Raw genomic sequence first — 20,758 nt, 5'->3', positions numbered from 1 at the left:
TTGGTCGTAAATTCAGTTAGAATTAAACAGACGTTGCTCATACACTGGCACACACACCAGCCACCAAATGTTTCTGGATCGCAGATAGTGTGAAACAGGAATCTGACGGGAAAACACAGAGATTTCCCCATCCAGACCAGATACTACATTTTTTATCATCACATTCATGACACATTGACAAGCCTGCATTGCTTCTCAATACCAGGCAACTGAGTGCACAGAGGAACCTGGGTACTTGGCTGTACCACACACATGAAAATGACCATAACTCTGGGACTCAAGGAACAGAACAGAGATGCTGGCTACCCATGGGGACAGTGTCACAGTGGATGGGAACATTTCCCTTAGGACACACACAGAGAGGAATAGCGGCTGGCTTTACTACTTCTACGACCTGCAAAAATTTCTCTTTCACCTTCAGATCTTTACCTGTGCTGTGAAAACACTCCTCACCTCAGTTCATAGTGTGATGAGGTTGTGTAGCAGGGAGACTGAGGCAGGGGAAGAATAGAGGAGAGCAAGATAAGAGATACCATAATAGAGGGAAACATTATTGAGAAATCTGGCACTAGGGAAATGTCCAGAGAGCTACGAGGATGACCCCAACTAACAATCTAAGCAATAGTGGAGAGGCTACCTTAAAATGCCCTTCCCTGATAATGAGATTGATGACTACCTTTTATGCCATCTTAGAGCCTTCATCCAGTAACTGATGGAAGCAGAAGCAGAGATTCACAGCTAAACACTTAGCTGAACTCTTGGAATCCAGTTGCAGAAAGGGAGGAGTGATGAGCAAAGGGGTCAAGACCAAGCTGGTGAAACCCACAGAAACAGCTGACCTGAACAAGGGGGAGCTCATGAACCCCAGACTGGTAACTGGGAAACCAGAATAGGACTGATCCAGAACCCCTGAATGTGGATGTCAGTTAGGAGGCCTGGGCAATTTATTGGGCCTCTGGCAGTATTTATTCCTAGTATATGAATAGACTTTGGGAGCCCACTCACTCCACATAGAGGGATACTCTCTCAGCCTAAACACATGGGGGAGGGTCTAGGCCCTGCTCCAAATGATGTGACAGACTTTGAAGATCCCCCATGGAAGTCCTCACCCTCACCGGGGAGCAGAAATGGGATGGGATAGGGGGCAGGGAGGAGGGGGAGGGATTGACATGTAAAACAAGATTGTTTGTAATTTAAGTGCATGTAAATCAAGCACCAGGCAGAAGGAATGGCTTGGGTACTCACCGGGAAACTTTGGTTATCTCACTGGTTCTTACCTCCAGCTGGGCATAGACTTGCTCGGGCATCTTCTGACCATAGCTTTCCAACAGCATGATGGTTTCTTTCAGAGGGTCAAAGAGCGCATCGGTAGCTCTCTGCCGGCTTCTCACAGCCAGAAGGTGGCCCATGATGTCAACCAAGCCGTTGTGATCGCCTTTGCTCAGCTGTCTCTGAAGACCTGCATCCGTCTGCTTGATGAATCCTTGCAGCTCGTTCAGACTGTAGCAAACACATGCATGCGTGTGCATATAAGCTAGATTAGGGAAAACGTCTGGCCTCATGCACAGAGTTCAAGGCAGAACTCCTCACCATGGCAGAAAGACAGACAGAAGCAGTCAAGTGTCCATTATCGGATTTAAGCACCCATTCATGCCATTTCCCACATTCCTCCTCCACACCAAGCCAAGACATATTCTCCAACCCTTGGCAATGGCTTACCACTCTCTTTCTCTGTGGGCTACTTATTATGGAACTTCATGTAAGTAGAGTAATAACTGTATATAACCTTCATTATTTGCTATCTTTCACCAGACAGACGGGTCCCAAGTTCATTCATATATGAGCATGTTAAGTCTTGACTGGGTCTTGTTTTCATTATGTACAAACACTATTTTTTAAATCTACTCTAAGTACGGCAGTATAAATACTCTGGGTGTTAATTTGTCAGCTACAAACTAGTCAGCTATGGGTATGCACACACAGAGGCCAGAGGCTAACTTCAGGTGATGGGGGATGTCCTTCTGTATATATGTGTCTCTTATTGGTTGATGGATAAAACACTGTTTGGCCAGTAGGTAGTAGAGGCAGGAAGATAGGTGGGACGTAGGAGATGAGGAGAATTCTGGGAAAGGTAGGCAAAGAGAGAGATGCTGCAAGAGATTCCATGGAAGGACCAGGAGGATAGGATACACCAGGCATTCTCCAGTAAGATAAGACCATGTGGAAATACATAGGTGAATAGAAATGGGTTAATAGTTAAGACAGAGCTGGCCAATAAGAAGCCCTAGACATCGGCCAACAGTTTAAAAAATTAATGTGAGTCTCTGTGTGTTTATTTGGGGCTGAAGCAGCAATGGGACCTGGCGGGATAAGAAACCTACAGTAGCATTCAGTTGTCATTCTTCAGGTTCCAGGCAACTTTATTTTGTTTTGCTTCTGAGTCATGATCTCTCACTAAACCTGGAGGAGGACACTGCTTTAGGCTGGGCTGGCTGGCTAGCAAGCCCCAGGGATTCTTCTGCTTTTGCCTTCCCGCCTCTGGGACTGCAAGCGTATTCTACTGCTATGTACCTTTCTCTTGGGTACAGGAGACTGAACTTGAGTCCTCGCTTTCATATGACAAGCACTTTACCAGTGGAGCCATCGTCACAGCCCCCCCCAGTCAACTTTTTGTTAAAAGCTAGCATCGTTTCAAACACAAAGGCCAAGGCTACCTGTCAATGACAAATCTTAGCAGATGTTCTTGAAACATCCAACTCCATTTTTTGATCACGCTGAGCAAGCTCAACTTGAAAGGCTTCATGTCTACCTTGAGCCAACCGTTAAACACTCGGAAGTCATCAAACTTGCTCATCTGAACATACAAAGCCTCATAAATGTCGATCTACAAAATTAAGAAGAAAAAAAAAACCAAACTATATAGCAACTTCACCAAAGGCCAGTTAATAGCACTAAATGCCTAAGGGTTTGCCTTGCCTGCTCTTTGAATTGTTCTAGAGTCGGCGGCTGCAGGATGTCTTCACTTGCGTGTGTGTCTATTTCCTCGGACGGTGCAGCGTGGCCGTACAGAAGAAACTGCTTCAGAATCTCTACCCGGTCATCCGCCCAGAGGTAAGAGTAGGTCTCCAGAGAACTTTTGAACTCCAATACTTTGTTGATGGCGTCAGCCACTCTGTTCATTATCTCCTGCCGGACCTCGGCCAGGCCTAACATGCTGTCCATATCGTTCTAAATGAGAGGGAGCAAAGTGTGTTCTTACCCAAGGATTTCTTACCACAACATTATCTGATGTAATTCTTCAAGGGAGGGTCCTCCACAGAAGTGGGGAGGGAACCTGTGTGACCCTCCCACTGGAATCTTTCTGGGACTTATCATCCTGGCTTGGCCTCTAAGAGAATACCTGGTAGTTTGCGATATCCAGGTGTGCCGCCACGCGCTCCATCTGGGCAGACATCCTGAAGCTGCCACACAACATTTCCTCCACCAGATCGTAGAAGCCGTCCCCAGCCTCTCTTTCTAAAGCGGGCTTAAACACAATCTCTGGGGGCGTTAAGAGCATCTGTGCTTGAAAAAACGGTGCAGGTTTTAACTGTCTCTCTGTGTTCATCAGGAAGAAGTCCAGGTCATGCAAGATGGCCTGAAAAAAGGCTTCCACAACAATGTCATCAATGAACTCCACATAAATCTTCCAGGAGTCCAGGGAAGGATCGGCTCTGAAGAGCTTCCGATTCTCCTAAGAACAAAGCATTAAAGGCTTGGTGTCATCTATAACCAACATAAAAGGGAAGACTGACCATGGAGTGGCTGTTGAAGAAAGGAATGTGTGTGTGTGTGTGTGTGTGTGTGTGTGTGTGTGTGTGTGTGTGTGGTACCAAAACACTAAAATCTAAGGCTATAGAACCCTTTTGGTAAAAAGCAAAAAGGCTGTTGCAGGATCTCATAATAGTCTTCTAACATTAAGCTAACATACCACACATGTTCAAAATAAAATCCTTCAAAAGAAAAACCAAGATGAAAACTGCTCTCTTCAAACACAGGCAAGAAATATGCCAGCTCCCAACAGATTTTGGAAATACTCAGCCCCGGGCTGCAGCTGTTGATTTGTCCCAAGTTTATATTGCCTTGGGCTTTTCCATCCAAGACAATATGGAGAGATTTCCCAGTGTCCTCTGAGAACAGTATTCTGGGACGCTGGGAGTCAGGGATGAGAATCTAAGGGTTAGCTCTCTTGGGGGGGGGTGTTGTATTTCCTGCCAGGTATCTGGAATGTCCATATGCAGTCACGTGACCTGCCTGAATGCAGTGCACCATCCTGAGACCCCGCACACGGGCAGCTTTTTCTTTTGCGGTCACTAGACAGCAAAAGCATGGGCGTGTGAGCAAAGAGGGGGACGTCCTACAGATGTGAAAAACAAAACCTGTGACATGTTCTGGGTCATGCTGGTGGAAGTCAGTGGCTGCGCAGCACTGGGAAATTAGCTAGCTCCCTCTCATATCCCCAGGGAAGGGCTTTCCTTGCACATCAGTCACACCAGAACCACCTCACATAACTTCATTCATGGCTGAGGCATTCAGAAGAAATGGACTTTTACCCACTTGGGGGTCAGCACAGCTGTCTGCATGGTGCTGCCTCTCCTCTTCCTCCTCCATCCTGAGGCTCTTTCCGTGGGAATCAGTGACATCCCACAAGGAAAGAACGCAGAGGAGAGAGAGGCAGGTGGCCTACACCTTTCTCCAAGCTGTATCCTCCCCTGGCTGTTCACAAAGGTTCCATAAATCAAAGAGGAAAACCTCACTGATAGGCCGGACACACTCAACCAATCAGCCACTGTGCATGTGTTTCCTTCACAGCTGCCTTGTGTTGGAAGCTTTTCTTGTTTTCTTACACAGGGTGGGAGTTTTGAAACTACTTAGTTCTGACTTTAAAAAAAAAACAGAGGGCATTGTCACAAGAAAAATTCTGGCTATATTCTCTGAAAAGGAAGACAGGAGCCTTCTTTCATAATAGTTTCCAGTCAGGTCTTTTGCTGCTCAATGCATTTTAATCAATATTTATAAGACTGTTGGCAGAGGGCAGAGGTGAGCTCTGGATCCCCATGTTAGACCCAAATTCCTCCTGCTCACCCTCTCTTGGATCTCCTGGCATGGGGACTGCAGCCAGGTCGATTTGCCCCTGGATGCACTACCAAGCAACCAGGAGCCTGCAGAGAGAGCTGGTCTACTCCTGCCCACACTCAGGGCAGAGGCCAGAAAGTATTGGATTTGCTTGCACCCACCGCAAGGGAACCCTGGTCGCCTACCCACTAGGAGAGGAAGAGGCTCTTTCTACACCCACTGGAAGAAGTGATGGGAAAGAGGCAATATAAGAACACACTCAGCAACAGAACAACAAATATGACACCACCAGAGTCTAGAGATTCTACACCAGCAAGACCTGTACACCCCAGTGCAGATGAAGCAGAAGACAAGGACCTCAAAAACACCTTCATGAAAATGATAGAGTCTCTCAAAGAGGATATGAGAAAATCCCTTAAAGAAATAGAAAAAAAGCAAGCCAAAAAATCCAACAAATGCAAGAAGGGAGGAAAACACGAAGCAAAAATTACAAGAAACAATTCAAACAAGCAAGGGTTGAGAGCTGACATGGAGACAATAAGAAAAAAACACAGTCTGAAGGAATGCTGGAAATAGAAACACTCAGAAACAGTCATGTACTACAGATGCAAACATAACTAACAGAATATAAGAGATGGAAGAAAGAATCTCAGGTATTGAAGACACACTAGGAGAAATAGATTCATTGACCAAAGAAAATCTTAAGTCCAACAAATCCCTAACACAAAATATCCAGGAAATATGGGACACTGTGAAAAGACCAAATCTAAAAATAATAGGTATAGAAGAAGGTGATGAATCCCAACTCAAAGGGGCAGAAAACATATTCAACAAAATCATAGAAGAAAAATTTCCCAACCTAAAGAAAGACATGCCAATGAAGGTACAAGAAGCTTACAGAACATCAAATAGAGTGGACCACAAAAAAGTTCCCTTGCCACATAATAATCAAGACCTCAAGCATACAGAATAAAGAAAGAATACTTAGAGCAGCTAAGGAAAAGGTCAAATAACATATAAAGGCAAACCTATCAGAATTATACCTGACTTCTCCATGGAAACTCTGAAAGGCAGAATGTCCTGCATAGATATTCTATCAACACTAAGAGACCACAGATGCCAGCCCAGACTACTGTATCCAGAAAAGCTTTCAATCAATATAAACGGAGAAAACAAGATAGTCAATAACAAAATCAGATTTAAACAACACATAACCACTAACCCAGCCCTACAGAAAGTTTTAGAAGGAAAACTCTAATCCAAGGAAGTTAACAACAACCAGAAAAACATAGGCAATAGATAATCCCACTTTACCAACACCCAAAAGAAAAAAGGGATGGAAATCCACACACAATTCCAACAACAACAACCATTCAAAAACAAACAAGAATGAGCAATCAAAGGTTATTGATATCCCTCAACATTAATGGTCTTAACTCGCCCATAAAAAGGCACAGGCTAACAGAATGGAGTCAAAGACAGAATCCATCCTTCTGCTGCATACAAGAAACACACTTCATCTTCAAAGATAGATGTTACCTCAGAGTTAAGGGTTGGGAAAAGGTTTTCCAATCAAATGAACCCAAGAAACATGCAGGGGTAGCAATCCTAATATCTAACAAACTAGATTTTAATTGAAATCAATCAAAAGAAATGAAGGAGGTCATTTCATATTCATCACAGGAGAAATCCACCAAGATGAAGTCTCAATTCTGAACATCTATGCCCCAAACACAAAGGCATCCACATTCGTAAAAGAAACATTACTAAAACTCAAACCACACATAAAACCTCATACACTTATAGTGGGAGAATTCAACACCCACTGTCACCACTAGACAGGACTACCAGACAGAAACTTAACAAAGAAGCAAAGGAAATAATAGAAGTTATGACCCAATTGGGTTTGACAGACATCTAGAACAGCCCATACAAACACAAAAGAATATACCTTCTTCTCAGCGCAACATGGAACATTCTCAAAAATCGGCCACATACTCTTGGCAACATAGCAAACTTCCACAGGTACAAAAAAAATAGGAATAACTTCATGTATCTTAACAGACCACCATGCTTTAAAGTTAGAATTTAACAACAACACAAATTGCAGAAACCCTACAAACTCATGGAAATTGAATAATGCACAAAAACACCACTCCTGGGTCAGAGAAGAAATTAAAAAAAAAGAAATTAAAGACTTCCTAAAATTCAATGAGAATGAAGACACAACATACCCAAACCTATGGGACACGTTGAAAGCAGTGCTACAAGAGAAGTTCATAGCACTAACTGCCCACATGAAGAAACTGGAGAATAGTTACACTAGAGAATTAACAGCACAGCTAAAAGCTCTAAAACACAAAGACGCAAACTCACCCAGGAGGAGTAGACTCCAGGAAATAAACTGAGGGCTGAAATCAATAAAGTAGAAACTAGGAAAGCAATACAAAGAATCAATGCAATGAAGAGTTGGCTCTTTGAGAAAAATCAACAAGACAGACAAACCTTTGTCTAAACGTACCAAATGGCAGAGTGTAAACATGCAAATTAACAAAATCAGAAATGAAAAGGGGGACAGAACAACAGACACTGAGGAAATACAGAGAATCATTAAGTCATGCTTTGAAAATATGTACTCCACAAAATTTGAAAATTTAAAGGAAATGAACAACTTTCTGGACAGATATCACCTGCAAAATTTATATCAAGGACAGATATGCAATTTAAATAGACCTATAGTCCCTAAGGAAATAAAAACAGTCATCAAAAGTCTCCCAACCAAAAAAAGCCCAGGTCCAGATGACCTCAGTGCAGAATTCTACGAGAAATTCAAAGATTACCTTATACTAATTCTCCTCAAAGTATTCCATGTGATAGAAGCAGAAGGGTCTTTGCCAAACTCTTTTTATGAGGCTTCAATAACCTTGATACCCAAGCCACACAAAGACACAACTAACAAAGAGAACTTCAGACCAATATCCCTCATGAATACTGATGCAAAAATACTCAATAAAATACTGGCAAATCGAATCCAAGAACACATCAGAAAAGTCATCCACCATGATCAAGTAGGTTTCATCCTGGGGATGCGGGATGGTTCAACATATGAAAATCCATCAATGTAATCCACCATATAAACAAGCTGAGAAACAAAAATCACATGATCATCTCACTAGATGCTGAAAAAGCCTTTGACAAAATCCAACACCCCTTCATGATAAAGGTCTTGGAGAGAACTGGGATAACAGGAACATACCTAAACATAATAAAAGCTATATACAGCAAGCCAACCCCAACATCAAACTAAATGGAGAGAAACTCAAAGCAATTCCTCTAAAATCAGGAACAAGACAAGGCCGTCCATTCTCTCCATACCTTTTCAAAATTGTCCTTGAAGTTCTAGCTAGAGTAATACAACAACAAAAGGAGATCAAGGGGATTCAAATTGGAAAGGAAGAGGTCAAACTTTCACTATTTGCAGGTGATATGATAGCTTACATAAGTGACCCAAAAAACTCTACCAGGGAACTCCTACAGCTGATAAACTCCTTCAGCAAAGTGGCAGGATACAAGATCAACTCAAGAAAATAATCAGTAGCCCTACTATATACAGATAATAAAAGGACTGAGAAAGAAATCAGAGATACATCACCCTTTACAATTGCCACAAACAACATAACATACCTATAGGTAACCCTGACCAAACAAGTAAAAGACCTGAAAACAGCTTGGTATTGGCACAAAAATAGACAGATAGACCAACATAATCCAATTGAACACCCTGACATTAACACACACACATATGAATACTTAGTTTTTGACAAAGAAGCTAAAATTATACAATGGAAAAAAGACGGCATCTTCAACAAATGATGCTGGCATAACCGGATGCTGGCATGTAGAAGACTGCAGATAGATCCATGTCTATCGTCATGCACAAATCTTAAATCCAAATGAATCAAAGACCTCTACATTAATCCAGCCACACTGAACCTGTTAGAAGAGAAAATGGGAGGTACCCTTGAACGAATTGGTACAAGAGACCACTTTCTTAACATAACACCAGTAGCACAGACACTGAGATCGACAATTAATAAATGGGACCTGCTGAAGCTGAGAAGCTTCCACACGGCAAATGAAATAGTCAATGAGACAAAAAGGCCCACAGAATGGGAAAAAGATATTCACTAACCCCACATCTGACAGAAGGCTGATCCCCAAAATCTACAAAGAACTCAAGAAGCAAGTCTCCAAAGCACCAAAGGATCCAATTAAAAAGTGGTCTACAGAACTAAATAAAGAATTCTCAATAGAGGAGACTAAAATGGCTGAGAGACATTTAAGAAAGTGCTCAATATCCCTAGCAATCAGGGAAATGCAAATCAAAATAACTCTGAGATAGCACCTTACTCCTGTCAGAATGACTAAAATCAAAAACACCAATGATAGTACATGCTGGAGAGGATGTGGAGAAAGGAGAACATTCCTCCATTGCTGGTGGGAGTGCCAACTCATACAGCCACTATGGAAATCAGTATGGAGATTCCTCAGGAAAATGGGAATCAGTCTACCACAAGACCCAACAATTCCACTCTTAGGCATATACCCAAAAGATGTATATTCATACAACAGGGACATCTGTTCCACTATGTTTATAGCAACACTATTTGTAATAGCCAGAACCTAGAAGCAACCTCAACTGAAGAGTGGATAGAGAAAATGTGGTAAGTTTACACAATGGAGTACTACTCAGGAGAAAAAAAAGCAATGGAATCTTGAAATTTGCAGGCAAATGAATGGAACTGGAAGAAACCATCCTGAGTGAGGTAACCCAGTCACAAAAAGAGAAACATGGTATGTACTCACTCATATATGGATTTTAGACATGAATCAGGGGAGTGCCAGTCCTCAATCCCACTGCCAGAGAGTCTGGGAAACAGGAAGGACCCTAAGAGAGATATGCATGGTACCCCAGAGAAGGTAGAATGAGGCAAGATCTCCTGAGCAGATTGGGAGCATGTGATGGGAGGGGGGGATGAGGGGGTAGAAAAGGGAGCCAGGAAAAATAGAGGGGGAGAAGAGGAGGGGAGAGAAGGACATGGGGGAGCAGGAAGGTTGAGTTGGGGACAGAATATAGGAGAGCAGTATGAGAGATACCATACTAGAAGGAGTCATTCTAGGTTTGAGGGGAAATTTGGCACTAGTGAGATCTCCAGAGATCTACAAGGATGACACCAACTGGCAAACTAAGCAGTAGTGGAGAGACCACCTTAAATGACCCTCCCTGATAATGATTTTGATGACTATCTTACATACCATCCTAGAACCTCCATCCAGTGACAGATGGAAGCAGAGTCAGACACCCACAGCTAAACACTGAACTGAACTCCTGGAACCCAGAGACAGAGATGGAGGGCTGATGAGCAAAGGGGTCAAGACTGGGCTGGTGAAACCCACAGAAACAGCTGACCTGAACAAGGGGGAGATCTTGGACACCAGACTGATGGCTGAGAGGCCAGCATGGGACTGATCCAGACCCCCTGAATGTGGTGTCAGTGAGGAGATCTAGGCAATCTATGGGGCTTTGGGGGAGTAGATCAGTATTTATCCTTGGCACACAAATGGATGTTGGGTGCCCATCCCACTATGAGGGATGGTCTCTCAGTCTGGACACTTGGGGGAAGGCCTGGGCCCTTCCCAGAATGAAATGGCAGACTCTAGATATCCCTCATGGAGGGCCTTACCCTCTCTGGGGAACAGAGTGGGGATTGGGTGGGGGGCTGGTGGGGGGTGTGAGCATGGAGGGGAGAGAGACAGAGAGCTGGAGGGAATTGACATGGGAAGCAAGCTTCTTTCTAATTTAAATATATAATTAAAAAGTGTCAAAAAGACTGTCTAACACTTGAGTTTAAGGAATTTTTTTAATTATCAAGAAAAATGCAACAAACAAAAAAAAAAAACCTGAGATTTTTATCTGCTTCTTGACCTCTGTGAGACAGACCCTACTATATGAACAGTTTGTTAAGACCACGCCCACAAAGTCATGGAATATTTGACAGCACCAAAGAGAGCCACACCCAATGGTAGCTTAAGATGTGTAAGAATCCTTGTCACATCCAGAGGTGATCTTCCTGTACATGTCCAATGCTTGAAGGTTCTCTCCTGCTCTAGGTAGCATCTCAGAGCAAACACAGCCCTGCCTACACCCCCTATCCAAGACCCTAAGACCACAAGAGAATACACCCGTCACTTAAAATCCTCCACTTGGGGGGCTTTGCTACGTCAGCTTCAGGGGTCCACAGAATCTCATTTGGAGAGGACTAAATAAGACAGGATGGGTTTTGTTTTGTTTTGTTTTTAAGGCAGCTGGCTACAGTGTTGATACTGCCTCTAGAACATGATCCAGTCATGTGGCCTCTTCTGGATTAGAAACTGTTGTATCTTCACTCGGTAAAAGAGACACAAGGTTTCTTTCAATAACGTGAAGGCCCTGTCCTCGTGACCTCATCCCCCTCCCAAAGGCCCTTACCTCCTGTTCCCATCACCTTGGGTGTCAGTATCTGAGGTCACAGATGATGGTCCCTGACTAGAGGGGGCAGTGGAAGGACTAGACATGTTAGGTTCCGGATGAGTTCTGAATGAAGCAGAGCTGACTCATACTGTCAGGGACCGGGTGTGGAGGATGAAGGGGGTGGATGTTGAAGACTGTGACTTCTGTCAAGATCCGCAGGAGGCATTGTGAAAGGAGGAGACCTACATGGGAAGGAAGACTGGGGTTTCTGTTTTAGACAGCTGGAGGCTGAGTTGGACAACTCGGTTTACCAGTGTGGGAATCAAGAGAAGGCCCTCTACTGGAAATGCAAATTCAAGGGGAAAGGCGCTAAACCAGGATGTGGGGGGGAGGCTTTCCATCAGTATGGGTAGGAGGGGGGGTGGGGGAGGGGGGCTGCTGGCCAGGGTACCGTTACTCTCTTCAGGAAAGTACATCGGCATGGCTCAGAAAGGCCGTATCTGCCCTCAGGCATTGTCTAGGGTTTCACAGAGCAGGAAAGAACCTTTGGGGCATTTGACGTGTGAAGGAAGAACGTAACCTGGAAATTAAATTAAGTTGGAACAGAAGTCAATGTATACAAAATCCAGTAAATCTCCCCCTTTTTTTTTTTTTTTCTTTTTTGGTTTTTACGAGACAGGGTTTCTCTGTATTGTTTTTGAGGCTGTCGGTCCAGCCCGGCCTCGAACTCACAGAGATCCGCCTGCCTCTGCCTCCCGAGTGCTCGGATTAAAGGCGTGCACCACCACTGCCTGACAATCTCCCTTTCTTTACCTACTCTCTTGCTTCCCTGGGCACGCCAGGTACTCCAGCCGGCTAGCAGCTTCCTCTGCCTAAGACATTCTGCATGCTACTGCCTGCCTTGCCTGACTCTATAGCCTCTTCCAAGTCTTTGCTCAAATCTCACTCCCCCCTTAGAACTACTCTAACCACATCATTTAAACTGCACCCTCTCTCCAATAATCCCCATGGAATGCTAACATTTTCCTGCCACATTTTCCAGTTCTAACACACCAGGACTTATTCTCTCCCTGTCACCAGACCGTAAGACCCGCAACAGCAAGGATCTTTGCTCTACCCACTCACGGATCCCAACCTTAGAATGCGGAAGGGGTCTCAGTGGGCAAACACTTGCCCGCAGGCACAGGCATGAAGACTGGAGCTCAGTCCCCAACACCCACATAAATGTCTGGTGGGTGGCAGTCTGCCCGGGTCCCAGAGCTCTGTAGGTGGAAATGAGATCCCTAGATCAATCTGACTGTACCAGTGAGCTCTGGGTTCAAACGAGAGATCCAACCCCCAAAGAATAATGTGGTGAACAATCAAGAACGACTTGTGACATCTGCATCAGGGTCTCTACACGCACGCACGCCCACTCCCATGAAAGCGCGTATGTGCCCCCACACAGGTTCAAGCATGCATGAGCGTGCACTCTACGCACAGGCATATGTAAGTAAACCAAAACTTAGAACGGCAAGAGAACATAGGAGGCTCACGGTGAATATCTCCGAGCTGACTAATGGGGGGTCACATCCAGTTTTAAGCAGGAAAATCCTAATTCCCCTCTCTCCCCTGAAATGGGGAACCTTCATTCAACACAAGGGAAAATTCAGGTCCAGTTTCTGGAAGGGACAGACTGAACACCCTGGTTTCCAGGCTCTACCAAGTGTCCTTTCTCGGCCCAATACCACAGTGTGGGGGGACCAGAGAGATGCTGTCTGCCCTACTCACATGGCAGTGTTTAGGGCTTAAAGATCACACATAGCAAGATTCTCGGGAGAAATGAATAGTCCATTTTGTTGATTGATTGATTGTGTGTGTGTGTGTGTGTGTGTGTGTGTTGATGATGTGGCATGCCTATGGAGTTAATTCTCTCCCTCCACCATGTGGACCCCAAAAACTGAGCATAGATTCTCAGGCTTGGCAATAAGCACCTTCTCACACTGAGCCATTTCCTACCCATCCCCAGCCTTCTGTTGTAAGAACTAGGAACATGAAAAGTTAACTTCCCCTTGTTTGTGTCCCTAGCACTGGCTAGCTACAGGTACCACGTGTCCTTCCTTTGCCAACATCCTGTCCCTGCTCTCACTGTGGAAGGCTCTAGAGCCAGCCCGGACACGGACTCATCAGTCCCCACCCCTAAAGGAATTCCTCCAGTAAGTCCTCCCTCTCTGTGAGTTCATTCCAATCAACACATCAACGTCAGGCAATATCAGAGAGAAGCCCTCTGTGGCCCTGACCACAGAGTGTCCAGGGTTAGCTAGACTTGTGCTGTGCCCCACAGCAGGCCTCTGACAGCTCGCTGGAACCCGCCTCCAAGAGCAGGAAGTGCTCTTAACCACTGAGCCATCTCTCCAGCTCCATGAAATCCAAACGTATTTTTAAGAAGCAGAGTCACTATTGCTGCCATCCTTAGGAAATCATGAAAACAAGGTGACTGACACTAGCCAACCAAGTGGTAGGATTTAATGGCAGCCAAAGGGATCCACCGGGTCAAAGACCCATCAACTTGCACATTTTTAGTTTGGTCACTGTTATCTCATATTTGCATCCGTCCCTCAGGAATGAGGAGGGCTACACAAATCACGGGCAGGTAACACAGGCCCTCCCGCCTTCAATTACGGCGGGACCACCAATGAACTCCTTGTGTTTTGCTCTACAACATTAAGTGTAAGCATCTTGTTTTGCTCTTCACTAAATAAAAAGCCTTATAACGGGTTGGAATGTCGGAACTATTACCTCCACCAAGTTATGTATCTTGTAGCCATCTTCCTGGATCAGCTTGTATTTTTTAGCAAACAGGTCCCCCTTGTCTTCCAAGGCGAAGGCAGCCTCTCTTCTGGGTTCCCTCCGGGGCAGCAGTGGCCACTCTGCCCAGGCCTGCATGGTTTGCTGGATTCCTCGCACGTTGCTCTGAGTCTGTGCCACTCTGAGCTCCAGCTCGGAGGTGGCCTCACGCACCCTCTCCGTGTAGACCCAGAAGTCACCCTGCCAGGTCCACAGCGTTGCAGCCACCTTGAGCTGCTCATCAATGGCTCTGAGCTCACCCTCGATGAGAGGGTACTCGACTTCTAGAAGGTTCTGTTTCAGTTTATTGTAGCCTTGCACTAGGAGCTCAAGATTCCCAATGTGCTGAGCATGATGAATCAACCAGGCAAGAAAACACAAAACCAAAAAGAAAAAAAAAAGGGCCAGATTTGTTAGTACTTTTCTGCATCTGAGAGGCACCAAACCCCACAGGTCTCCAAACCAAGAAATAAAATTCAAAGTATTTTCATCCCACAGGTACCAAGTATCAGAAGCTACAAACCTTTAAAATAGTGTTCCTTTTCTGGAAAATGCCTAAAGCTGAATCTGGTATGTCGGATTTCTTCAGCATCAAAAGGTATTTGACGTCTCTCAACACCGCCACAAGCTATTCCAAGAATATTGAGAATTATTGCATACTTTAAGAATAGATCAAGACCGTGCTGGTGAAACCCACAAAGACAGCTAGCTGACTGGACAAGGGGGAGCTCTTGGACCCCAGACTGATGGCTGAGAGGCCAACAGGGGACTGATCCAAACTCCATGAATGTAGTGTCAGAGGAGGCCACAGAAATCACTGAGGCCTTGGGTAGTAAGTAGATTAATGTTCACCATGGCATACAAATGAACTTTAGGAGCCCATTCCACATGGAGGGATGCTCTCTCAGCCTGGACACATGGGGAAGGGCCTAGGTCCTGCCCTGGATGAAATGACAAACTCTGGGTACTTCCCCTCAAAAAAGGGCCTCACTCTCCCTGGGGAAAGATGTGGAGATTGGGTTGGGGGTGGGGGGTAAGAGTGGGGCTGGGAGGGAGAAGGGGGGAGCTGGGATTGACATTTGAAGCATGCATGGTTCTAATTTAAAGAAAAAAGAAAAAAAAGAAGAGATTTCTGGGCCAACAAGACAAGCTAGTGAGTAGAAGTGCAGGAATGACAACCTCAACACAGTCCCTGGATCCCATGGGAGAAAAAAACTCAGATGTGCTCACACATGCAATCCCAGCCCATGTTCTCCTGCAGTGGCATGGGGGGTGGAGACAGCGGGACCTGCTGGAAGCTCCCATAGTGGGCGCAGCAATAGAAACAAGAGAAATGATCTCAGAAGCCAGAAGGAAAGCTACTCCTGCAAAGCTGTCCTGACTCCCCCGCCTGCTCTGTCTTCTTGCTTTCTCTCTCCACTCCCCCCTTTCAAATAGATACAAATAAATGTATCTCTAAAAACAAGAGTGTATTTCAGTGTTGAGAGGAGTTTAAACGAGAAATGCTTAAGATGCCATCTTGCAATTACTGTGTTTCTGGTTCAAAGCAAACAGACTTTTACTTCATATGCTTTGTTGCATCCCAAGTCATGCATGTCTTCATCCGGGATTTTAAAATTTTTATCTAATTTAATTTGATCTTGAAATCTGAACATTACAGAATCCACAGAGTTCATGGAATGAGAGCTGTTGGTTTTTGGTGTGTGGTGGTCATTCTCAAAGGAAAACAAGACTGTAGATGGCAGCTCTTAATTATCCCTAAAACATTTCAAGCAATTGCTCTTTTTATATATGCTTTCATGTGTATAGTAAAACTTTGCCACTTATCTATTATGGTAGTTTGAATGCAATTGGCCCCCATAAGATCGAAAAGAGTGTCACTACTAGGAGGTGTGGCTTTGTTGGAATGGGTGTGGCCTTGTTGGAGGAAGTGTGTCACTGTGGGGGTGGGCTTTGACGTCTACTGTGCTGATGATACTTCTCAGTCTCACAGTCTACTTCCCTGTTCCCTTCTGATCAAGTTGTAACCAGCACCACGTCTACACGCACACTGACATGCTTCAGCCATGACGATAATGGACCGAACCTCTGAACTGTAAGCCGCCACCTCAGTTAAATGTTTCCCTTTATGAGAGTTGGCATGGTCATGGTGTCTCTTCACAGCAATAGAAACCTAACTAAGACGTCTGTGTTGAAATAATTGCCATTTCCAGAAAGAAGAAAAAAAAAGAAACTAAACTCAGAACATGTGATGCCTGTGATACATCCGGGTGACATCTCTCCTACCCGGCTGTGACAGCTGACTAAGTAACTGAAACACCATCCACTAAATCCATCCAGGATGTGTGGAGTGGGGAGAAACCGGTTTCTTTTTCCCTCTCTTTCTTCTTTTTATTCTCTTTATTTGAAAATTCAAGCTATCTGGTATAGCGCCCTTGCCAACCTCTTCTTCAAATCTCCATAGAGGGCTTGTTGAGCAACCAAATATCAGTTTTCCCAGGCATGAAATCACAAGTTAGTACTGTTAGTTTTCTTTTCTTTCTTTTTTTAGAGACAGAGCTTTGTACCAGGCTGACCTTGAACTCACAGAGATCCTCCTGCCTCTACTTTCCAAGTGCTGGGATTAAAGTCCGTCCACCACCACCACCTGACTCTGCTAGTTTTCTTGATAAAGTATTTATGTCAGTGAACCAAATTTCCATTAGCAAAATAAGGTGGTGGCATTTGTGCTTATTTTAGGGAAGCAGACCAGAGGTAGGGTGTTCAGTGTGACCCTCTAATTTGGTAAGCAGACTCCCCGCATCCTAGGCAGGCATTAGGACTGCCAGATAGGGCTCTGCCCAATCACTTTCCTAATCCTGAGTATTCTTCACTTCCTAAAATTCATCAAATTCCCTTTTCTTTTTTTGATCACAGAAACTTACACCACAAGCTTGCATCAACAAGCTTATCTTCCCTTTAAGATCTTTTATCAGCCAAAAGCATGACAGACCTTTGCCCCTCTTCATTGGTGGCTTTCACATTTTAATTAACTAGAGCAACCTGGTACTTGCTATGAAAACATACAGCACCAGTAGGCGTCTGGTAGACTCTACAGGTGCCAGTCAACTGAGTTAAAGGTTACTAAGGTTCCTAGTTACCAGACAGGAGGAAAGATGAAATGGACCCCCATCCTTAGCAGCTCGCCATCAGGTGACTATGGATGGCAAAGCAGTCATTACAAGGCGCTAATTGAGGCTGGAGAGATGGCTCAGAGGATAAGAGCACTACCTGCTCTTCCAGAGGTCCTGAGTTCAATTCCCAGCAACCACATGGTGGCTCACAACCATCTGTGATGGGATCTGATGCCCTCTGCTGACCTGTGGGCATACAGACATATGCTATATACATAATAAATAAATAAATAAATAAATACATTTTAAAGGTGCTAATTAATTAATAAGAAGCAGAGGAAGTAACTGTTGCTGTGGAATAACCATTTTGTACAATGTGATCTGTGATGATTTGTCACTGTAAATTGGTTTAATAAGGAAGCTGACTGAGTGAAACAGAATGGAAAGCTAAATTGAGAATGCTGGGAAGGAGAAGGGAAGAGCCAGGGGTCGCCATCCAGACACAGAGGGAGTGGGAAATGAATGTGCCATGCAAATAAAGATATTGCCATGTGGCAGAGCATAAATAAGGAATGTGTATTAACTTAAAATGTAAGAGCTAGTTAGTAATAAGCCTGAACTATTGGTAGAGCATTTACAATTAATGTTAAGTATCTGTGTGGTAATTTGGAAGGGGCTCCCAGGATGGGAAAACTCCACCTAAAGTCTGTGATGCCAGTTACTTAGGAGACAGAGACAGAAGGATTGCTAGTTTAACATTTTTCTTGGGCTACAAGGTGAATTCAAAGCCAGCCTGGGCAACAGTGAGAGCCTCGTCTCAAAAATAATAAATCAGTAAGGAACTTGGTGATAATTGAGTAAGGTATGTTGTAGAATAATCCTTCTGTATGCTGTGAATATGTGTTACTCTCATTGGCTAATAAAGAACTGACTGGGCAGGAAGAGATTTGGCAAGAGAGTCAGAGTGGGAGGATTCTGGAAAGAAGAAGGGAGGAGTCAGAAGACACCAGCTGATGCAAAGGCAGCAGGGCATATAGAAAATGAGGTAACAAGCCATGAGCCATATGACAGAGGATAGATAAGACATCTGGATTAACTTACATGTAAGAGCTAGTTAGTAACAAGCCTGAACTATTGGCCAAGCATTTACAATTAATATTAAGCCTGTATGATTACTTAGGAGTGGCTTGTAGGGTAGAAACTTCTGCCAACCGAGGTATAAATAAATAAGCTCACTGGTAGAGTGTTTGCCTAAAATCTATCAAGTCCTTAGTTCAATCAAACACATACACAAGTACACGCACACTCATATACACACGAAAACAAATCTCCGTAAGGAAAACTTTGCTGAGTTTAGAATTCTCTTTCCCAAAATAGTTGAAATGACCGTAGCAAACTCCTCCATCATCAGGGAGGCTTCAGGAACAGATGAGCAGCATCTATAACGCATTAGAAAGGCAAAGTCCTACCTTTGGGTCAAAGTTGACACTAAGAAGGCCGTTGATGGCACTGAATTTAACCAAGGGCTGGTTCAAATTAAATTCACAGGTTTCATCCACATTTCTTCTCCATTCGCTATAGATGTGACTTTCAAACTGACCCAGCAAACCGGTCATTTCAGCGTACTTCTGACAGACCGCAGCCTCATCAGGGCTGTCTGGAAATCTGCAGCAACAAGATGCAGCTAGTTTTCTACATATGACGACAGAGGGCAGTTTATTTTACAGTAGAGAATGGGATCTCATATTATAAAGATCAGAGAGAGAGAAGCAAATGAAAGCCTTACAATGTTTTAAAATTGTATCTGTTTAAAGGCAAGTCTAAAGGTAGTTACAAATGAATACACGGAACCCCAAAGGCGCCATTAAATGTCAACAGGTTACCAGTTTCTAGAAGGAAGGTTAAAAAGGGGGCACAGAGTACTGTATGACACAGAAGAGAAAGTAAAATAACTAAACTTTCCAGACAGTGAATGAAAAGGAGACACTAAAAGATAAAAGGACTAGGAAACAATGTGAATAATACGAAGTTATGAGCTGCATAACAGCACCAAAATTATGGTAAAGCCATCTCACCAGATCAAACCCAACCAAAAAGGAGCAGGTCAGCACATCCTCAGGTGCTAATATGAATAGCCACCACCAGGTGCGGTGACACTTGCTTATAATCCTAGCACCCGGGAGGTAGGGGCTGCGGATCAGGACTTTAAGGTCATTCTCAGCTACCTAATGAGTCTGAGGACTATCTGGGGACCCATCACAACTGTCTCAATGCAAAACCACCCATATACACCAGCATAATTCACCATGAAGTAAGCCTAGCTACTCACAGATAATGGAGAGATGTAAAGTTTGACCAAAATATTTGGAGGCGTTCAAGCAGCATTCTGGCCCATCTGATATTTCCAGAGGTGAATGGCATATTCTTGTTGAGAATTTCATGCCCGTGTTCAACCTGTATGTTGACATTTTTCATGAAGTGGAAGAAAAGGGACACTTAGGGTGCTTTCCAACCTCATAAACAATTGTTTGTTTTACTTTCACAGTGGCATTAAGCATGGGTGTTTAATAACTTCACTAATGAAGAGGTTAGGTCCAAAACCAAGTTCCCCGTCTCTGTGAGAAAACCGTTAAATATAAGCATTTGGTTGGCAGCAAAGCTCAGTGGCAGGGTTTTTTTCTTAGCATGGTGAAGGTCTCAGGTTAAAAGACACTTAATGCCTATAGATAATGACACTAATTTCAAATCCCTAAGGATAATTTATCTGATAAATCTCATCCTTACATGCAATAAGAAATGGCTCTAGCTTATGGCATTACCCACATAATGTGCTGAAGTTTCTCAGTCTTACCACCACTCACCTGCTTCATGTGTTCATCATACAATTGCTTGCACACATCCAATTCTGCATTTAGCATGTTCAGCAATGTGCTGTAATGCGGGCTGAAAATTTCCATGACAACTGGTTTCTCTAGGAAATTCCCAAATATGGTCAAAAGCTATAAAAAAGTCAAAGTTAAAGGAAGGTTAAGAACTTCGAATTTTTTTTAGTACAAGAAATTCAGCTCACAACTTCCCTAGCTTAGCTCCTCACACGACTAGAGGCCAAGTCTAGTACGCTAGAATAGGTGTGGTGCCACAAAAGACAAAATGTGTTTTGTGTTTTCCTAAAATTCTACATAGCCAGCAAACC

The 20,758-nt window shown here is 44.0% G+C and overlaps 1 protein-coding gene across 1 annotated transcript in view; it reads right to left on the bottom strand.

Annotated features, from left to right (window-relative positions):
* Dnah11 (dynein axonemal heavy chain 11) overlaps positions 1-20,758 on the bottom strand; it is a 308,279-nt gene that overhangs the window by 247,456 nt on the left and 40,065 nt on the right. Inside the window, exons 10-18 of the mRNA XM_040742314.1 lie at positions 20,427-20,564; positions 19,895-20,019; positions 19,035-19,230; positions 14,976-15,080; positions 14,405-14,797; positions 3,401-3,733; positions 2,977-3,228; positions 2,715-2,884; positions 1,278-1,500 (exon numbers count right to left, since the gene is read on the bottom strand). Of these exons, the coding sequence (XP_040598248.1) occupies positions 1,278-1,500; positions 2,715-2,884; positions 2,977-3,228; positions 3,401-3,733; positions 14,405-14,797; positions 14,976-15,080; positions 19,035-19,230; positions 19,895-20,019; positions 20,427-20,564 (1,935 nt within the window). The remainder of the gene's footprint in view (positions 1-1,277; positions 1,501-2,714; positions 2,885-2,976; positions 3,229-3,400; positions 3,734-14,404; positions 14,798-14,975; positions 15,081-19,034; positions 19,231-19,894; positions 20,020-20,426; positions 20,565-20,758) is intronic.

The sequence above is a fragment of the Mesocricetus auratus genome, unplaced genomic scaffold (assembly GCF_017639785.1).
Source record: "Mesocricetus auratus isolate SY011 unplaced genomic scaffold, BCM_Maur_2.0 Super-Scaffold_15014, whole genome shotgun sequence".
NCBI classification, from domain to species: Eukaryota; Metazoa; Chordata; class Mammalia; order Rodentia; family Cricetidae; genus Mesocricetus; species Mesocricetus auratus.
The sequence above is the reverse complement of the archived record's forward strand: the minus strand, read 5'-3'. Positions and strand labels throughout refer to the sequence as shown.